General features: G+C 60.3%; 1 protein-coding gene across 1 annotated transcript; it reads right to left on the bottom strand.

Moving 5' to 3' along the window:
• Positions 1 to 1,243: 1,243 nt before the first annotated feature.
• On the bottom strand, positions 1,244 to 5,265 carry ERAL1 (Era like 12S mitochondrial rRNA chaperone 1). The gene is made up of 11 exons (XM_074263708.1): positions 5,105 to 5,265; positions 4,701 to 4,838; positions 4,363 to 4,490; positions 4,203 to 4,280; positions 3,423 to 3,469; positions 2,908 to 2,969; positions 2,589 to 2,701; positions 2,278 to 2,514; positions 1,986 to 2,135; positions 1,827 to 1,907; positions 1,244 to 1,717 (listed from the first exon to the last, which is right to left on the bottom strand). Exons 1-11 carry the CDS (start codon positions 5,181 to 5,183, stop codon positions 1,595 to 1,597), a joined length of 1,236 nt encoding a protein of 411 aa, XP_074119809.1. The 5' UTR covers positions 5,184 to 5,265; the 3' UTR covers positions 1,244 to 1,594.
• Positions 5,266 to 6,448: the final 1,183 nt, after the last annotated feature.

The raw sequence follows: 6,448 nt of genomic DNA, 5'->3' as shown, positions 1-6,448 counted from the left end.
CCAGGGCCAGCCAGCAGCGCCTTGGGCCGCATTTGAGCCCAGGTTCCGCAGCAGCGGGAGACGACCCCGCCACGTGCCGAGCTGGCTGCCCTCCTTAGCAGGAGGGGGGGGGGGGGCTGAGAAGGTCTGTCACAGGCGGCTGGAGGGGAGGGGGGAGATGAAGCCCCCGCTCCGCCCGGTGGAGAAGGGGGCCTGGGGCAAGGCAGAGGCTTCAGGCCCCCACCTCGTCGGCACTCCGAGCGTGCGGAAGACCCTCCCTGCCCGGGGGAAAAGGGAGAGGGAAGCTAGGGGGCACCGTCCAGGCCCAAAGGGGCATCCACAAAAAGCCCCTCCACAAGGGGGCGGGACCCGCCCCGGCCCGGGAAGGGTTAAGGACTGAAGCCCGCCTGGGCGGCCCTCCCCACCCCTTACGGGCAGAGGACCCCGCCCAAGGGGAGGGGCCAACGGCTTATAAGGAGGCTGGGCAGAGGGGGCCAGTGGAGACCGGGGTGCCTGCCCCCCAGAAGGCCCGGCGGCAGCAGCTCCCAGTGCCAGGTAAGTGCTCCACAGGCCCCGCCACCTCCTGTCCTTTGGCCCGCTCTGACCTCTGTTGCCCGAGCTCCCTGGCTGTTCTGGCTCAGACCCTAAAGCCCAGAAGGCCTTTACTTGGCCAGCTCTCCTTCCTTCCTCCTGGGTCCCCATTCTGAGCTTCTCCCCCTGGCCTCCTGGCCTCCATCCTGAATTATGGCCTACTTCCCAATGGTCGGGGCTTGCTGGAAGCTGCTGACCTCTGGATTCGGGCAGAGATGGGGGTAAAAGGGAGGTGTGTAGGAGCCTGGCCCCTGCCCCTGCCTGGCCTTGACCCCCGCCCCCCCCTCCTCAGCCTTCCTTTCTGTATTGCTTCTCCAGGGGGCTCCTCAGGGAGAGGACGTGGCTGTGCCCACATGGGACCCTGGACAGGATATCATCATATACTGTAAGTTTGCAATGAGACACTACAGTATAGATGATGTACTGGGACGGGCCGCCCTGCACTCCGGATCCAGGACTGCGGAAGATGGTGCACTGAGCTCAGGCCAGGAGGGCACACGAGGAGTGTGGCGAGGAAACCGTTACCATTACTGTGCTTAGTAATGGTAAGGGTTCTCTTGCTGCACTCAGTGACCGTGCCCACTGGCTGAGACGGAAGGACCCTAGGGCTACACAGGTTGGGGGGAGGGGAAGCTCTGCTGCACTGTGTAGAAATAAAAGTGAGAAGCCAGACTCTTTTTTATGTCACTTTATTATTGCAACAAACAGGAGATGGGTGGGTGACAAGGCACGGCCATCTCTCTCAACGTGAGGGCACCAGGGCTTGCTTGGGCTGGAGAGAGGGCACCTGTCCCAAGCTGGGTGCAGAGGCTTGGAGTGGAGGGAGAATGGAGCCCCCATTGCCCCGGGGGCTCCTGAGAGGAGGGCCCGTTCTGAGCAGCTCTCCATCACTACTGGGCACAAGGTTGTCCAGTTCTTGCCTGACCACTTGTCTCAGGGCTGGGCACCAGGACTTGCACCAATGATAAACTACCAGCTCCAGGAACCCAACCAGCCCCAGGAGGCCTTGGGGGGTAGGGGACAGTCACCTGCGCAGCTTAGCTGAGAGGCGGAGCTGCACTTCACACAGGAACACGTTTTTGAGGTCCTGAGTGGCTTCTTGGGCCAGCTGGCTGATCAGCTGCCCATTCTGACCAATCAACAGCCTCTGTGGGCAGGAAGAGAACAAGGGCTGAATGTGTTTGCTGGGGGTGGAAGGGCAAAGGGGAGGGAAGCTCTAGTTTCTAGCCCTCCCCAGTCCCTGTGCCGTCACTCACCAAGTGGGACTCCTTGGATACTATCAAATCCTGCAGGACCACAAGCTCCCCGCCGAGACCCTCTTCCCACAACTTTGTCTCCTGCAAAGAGGAGACACTTCAGGTGGCTCTGCCCAGCCTGCAGCCCCGAGGGCCCCCCCTTCCTCCTCGCTCCCGTACCTGCTGCACGCTGTAAGGCACCTCCTGAGGCAGGTGCTCCAATAGCTTTTCCCGAATTATGTTGGCACAGATCTCCTGAGGTGTCTGGCTGGTGAGCACTTCACTGTGGAACTCCCAGGGCCCTGGTTGGGCCTGTGCTAGGAGATATTGCTGTGGGCACCACAAGAAACATGCTTGGCATCAGGGCCTTCCCTTTCATGTCCCCCTTGCTGCCAAGTCCAGGGCTTTGCTTCCCACTTAAAGGCCATGCCCAAGGCTGAAAACTCCCTGGGGTGGGGAGCAGGGGACGGACCTTCAGGGTTTCCACATCTTCCTGATTCAGGGCAGAGAGCATGAAGATCTCCTGGAAGTGGGGCCAGCCCACCCTCTCAGGGCCTCTCGAGGACTCTGGCTCTGGCCTGACTGTGGCTTTCTGGGTCTTAGAATCTGGCAGAGTCGACTTGACTCGCAGCGATTTGCCATTGACGACACCTTCTGTGAGGGCCATGGTCAGCTCCAAAAGGACAGCCTTCTGCTTCAGGCAGTCCACCTGGGGAGGAGGGCAATCAGCACGGCCTGGAGCCCCAAAGGGAGGCTGGGGGTCCTCTTCAGCACCTGGCTTACCTTATTCATAACCAGGATGCTGGGGACTTGGGGGAACTGAGTCAAGCACTTGAGAACCTGGTGGTTAAGCTGGCCTCGGGTCCACTTGTCCGAGACGTCCACCAGAACCACAACTGGGAGAGAAACAGCAACATCATGGCCCCGTCTGCAAATCTCCCAACGCTCCCACTGAGTCTGCGGCGCCCGGCCGGATGCTCCCCATTCCACATGCAGCCATGTGGTTAGGACCCCTTAGGAGTTTAGCAAATAGGAATTCCTCACGCCCTCCGTTGATCCTCTTCCTCCCTCCCAGGCCCCCTCAGGACAGGAGGGGCCCTACCCAGGTCTGCGGCCTCCATGCTTTTCCAGGGATCCTTCAGCAGGGACTGCTCTAGGTTATGCCTGGAGAACAGAGGCAAGAATTGAAAGAATTCAGCCCGGGACCCCAGGGGCTCTTAGAAGAAAGTGAAGGGAACCATGAAGTTTCTGGCTTCCTCAAGCAGCAAATGGCCAAGGACACAGTGACTGACTGGAGTCAGGAAGACGGAGTCCCGGGCCCCCACTAGCTGTGAGACCTGTAGGCTTAACAGGGACGATCGAGCTCCTCCCTCACGGGGTCGTGGGGACGACCAAGTGGGCCCATGAGAAGAGCCCGGCCTCAGTTTCCCTACCTGAATGGGGAAATCCCCATCCTATAGGGAACTGGGGATAATAAACGGTCTGTCTACTTCCCAGGGTGGTTGTGAGGACCAAGGGAGTAACACGTATAAAGTGCTTTGTAAACCTCAGTCTTATTGTTAACTAGGTTGCTTTATCACTCTGCCCGGAGCAGGCGGGTCTCCTCAGGGTTATTACCTCTTCTGCTTGGCAGGGCTGATGAGGCCAGGGGTGTCCAGGAGCACCTGCGGGGAAGGGCAGAAGGGAAGGAAGTGTGCGGGCACGTCAGGCCAGACTTGGGGCAGCTTGGCTCTGTTGCGCCCCAGTGACCATCCCAGAGACCCTCTCTGGTCAAGCAGACGGAGGTCCCTTCTCTCACCTCGGCGCCTCACGCCAGCCTCAGCCCCTTCTCCTCTCTCCAAACCCCGCGGCCCCCCATCCCCTGGCATCACGCCCCAATGCTTTCACCCGCCTTCCTCTCCGTCACTGAGCCCCAGCTCCAATCAGCAGCGGGCCGACAGCCCCCCCTCCAGGGGTCTCCGACCCCCCCTTCTCTCCATGAAGCAGACAGTCCAGGGGAATCCCTTCTCAAAGTTTTCAGCGGGTTCTTGAGAATAAGGGGGGCACCCGGCGCCGCCAGCTCCAAGCTTCCTTTTCCGCTCACATTTTACCCCGAGCTAACCCATTCCCGGTGCCCCAAACCAGGCTATGCCTCGGCCCCCTGCCTGCCTTTCCCGGCTTCTGGCTTGGCAGCCCCGCCCCTCCGGGAGCTCCGCCCCCTCGTGTTACTGCATCTCCCAGCGGCTGGAGCAGGTGCTGACACCGGTGTGGTGAGGGGGGCGGGAAGGCCCCTCCTCCAGGTGCTGCCCGCCTTTCCTCAGGGACTGAGGGAGAGGGGCCCACAGGGGCCCCGCCCGGTGAAGGCCGAGGGAGTTCAGGACTGGAGCGGGGAGCGCCCGGGCCGCGTCAGGGACGTACCAGCTGCGTGTCCTCCTCCGTGAGAACCCCCAGGGCCCGGCAGCGCGTGGTGTGCACCTTCTTGGAGACCGGGAAGACCTGCAAGGATCCACCATGTGAGTCAGGGCTCAGAGCTCCAGAGCTGCCCGCGGCACGGAAAGGGGCGCGGAGGGGGGCGTACTTTGCGGCCCAGCAGCTGGTTGGAAAGCGTGGATTTCCCGGCATTCGGGGCTCCGAGGATGACGACGCGCAGGATCCGGGAGTTCTCCGGCAAGTTGGGAGGAAGGGCCACAAGAAAAGCCTGCTTGTCTGGAGGGAGGGGCACAACAGACAGCACAGTCACTCCAAAAGCCCCCCTGCGGGTGGGAAATGAGACCAGAAAGGGGCCTGGGGAAGAAGAGCGTGGGACCCGAGCGGGCCCAGCCAGTGACCCCCCCATCCCTGGGCCTGCTTCCCCACAGTGTCACATAGGTTCCGCCCCCCCTGGCTGTCCCTCACGCCGCGGGACGGGTCACTTACCCCGGTGCAGGGCCACGGTGGGAGCGGGCCGGCACGGCTCATAGCCGGGCCTGGCGACCCCCAGGATGTTGTCCAAGGCCGAGCTCCGTCCGTGGCAGCAGCGGAAGGGAGGGGCCGCGCAGGAGCCTCGGGACACAGCTGCCACACAGGAGAAGGAGCCTCAGCCACGCGTGGGCAAGGGGCTGGGGGGGAGGGGGAGCGGGGCGCGTGCAGGAGATGGGGCCAGACCCGAGAGGGGGCGGGGCCGGGCCGGCTTGAAAACAAGGGGGCGGGGCCCGGGAGACCACGGAAAGCGGAGACGCTCCCTCTCCCCCACCGTGCCTCCCAGAATCCCGGCGCTTTTCTCTTCTCCCGACTTCTCATCCAGAACCCCCCCCCCACCATTCCCCCCCGTGGCTTCTCACCCGCGCCTCGTCGGCTCGTCCGCCAGATCCGAAGAGCCGTCCGCATCCACCCAACGGCGCCTCGGCTGGGGGCCGCCATCTCTGCTGGCTGAGAGCGCCGGAAGCGCCTGGAAGCAACTGTGGGGAGCAGCCGCCACACGCCTGGCCGCGGAGGGCTCTGGGATACTGGAGGACTCCTAGTGGGCGGGAAGGGAAAAGCGCCTTCTGGGTTGGGTGAACAGAGTGAGCTCCTCCCCAATGCCTCTCCTCCCTCCCTCTACCCGGAAAAGACTTATTTTTAGCCTGAAGACTACGGTAACCCCGAGGCCTAGCTCCGGCCCCTCTTGTCTCTGGAGCGCCCCCTGCAGCAGCGGAGAGGAAGGGCAGGCGGAGGCTCTTCCATATCACTAGGAGTTCCCTCTTCGCCCGCCTGGAGAGCAATTCCCCCAAGTCCCCCGCTGTGCCCTCCCCCTCCCGTCTCTCATCGTCTCCATCTCTGTGTGATTGACACACACACACACACACACACACACATATATATATATATATATGATTTTTTTCGAGGCAGTTGGGGCTCCGAGCCTGGCCCAGAGTCTCACAGCTGGGAGCGGATTTGAATTCAGGATCTCCTGACTCCGGGCCGCGATGTAGCTGCCCCAGGGAAAGCCCTTCGCAGGAAGCCAGGCAAACGCCTTCTCTCCGGCCTGTGGTCCGGGGGCGCGGAGCTCGTTCTCACACCTCCACCAGCTCTCATTCTCTCCCGCCTTTGTGAGGAAAGGGGCGTCTCCGCCCCACGATCTTCAGTGCTTTTTCTTTTTTTAATAATAGCTTTTTGTTTTCAAAACACGTGCGAAGAGTTTTCATCCTAGTAAAACTTTCCAAATTTTTTCTCCCTCCCTTCCCCCATCCCCTCCTCTAGAATGCAACTAATCCAATATAGGTTAAACACGTGCGTTTCCTCTATACATGCCTCCACAATCACTATGAATCCACAAGAATCACAAGAAAAATCAGATCAAAAAGAAAAAAAATGAGAAAACAAAAAGCAAGCAAACAACTAGGTGGAAACACCATGCTGTGATCCACATTCCTCCCCCTGGACGCAGAAGGCCCCTCAATCACAAGTGCACTAGAACTGGCTGGAAAGAGCCCGTCCGTCAGAATCTGATCTTCTGTTTCTTTCTCAGGATTTTAAAATCATTCGGAAAAAAAAAATCAGTACATTCTGGCACTATCACTCATGTTCCTTCCATGCACCAGAAATGGAATATTGTATTGTTACTTTCGATGAATCGTGGATATAGTGCTTAAAAGGGGTCAGAAAGCCAGTAAATAGAGAAAGAATATAATCGGACATCCTGATTC

Source organism: Sminthopsis crassicaudata, chromosome 4 (genome assembly GCF_048593235.1).
Source record: "Sminthopsis crassicaudata isolate SCR6 chromosome 4, ASM4859323v1, whole genome shotgun sequence".
NCBI classification, from domain to species: Eukaryota; Metazoa; Chordata; class Mammalia; order Dasyuromorphia; family Dasyuridae; genus Sminthopsis; species Sminthopsis crassicaudata.
Note: the sequence above shows the minus strand (reverse complement) of the source record. Positions and strands in the feature narration are given on the sequence as shown.

What these genes read in the sequence shown, in the direction of transcription:
- ERAL1 (XM_074263708.1), bottom strand. Translation starts at nt 5,183, where the DNA reads ATGGCGGCCCCCAGCCGAGGCGCCGTTGGGTGGATGCGGACGGCTCTT. An exon ending in CATGGAGGCCGCAGACCTGG is followed by an intron (nt 2,702 to 2,907) that starts GTAGGGCCCCTC and finishes TTTCTCTCCCAG; the next exon opens with TTGTGGTTCTGGTGGACGTC. An exon ending in AAGATGTGGAAACCCTGAAG is followed by an intron (nt 2,136 to 2,277) that starts GTCCGTCCCCTG and finishes TGGTGCCCACAG; the next exon opens with CAATATCTCCTAGCACAGGC.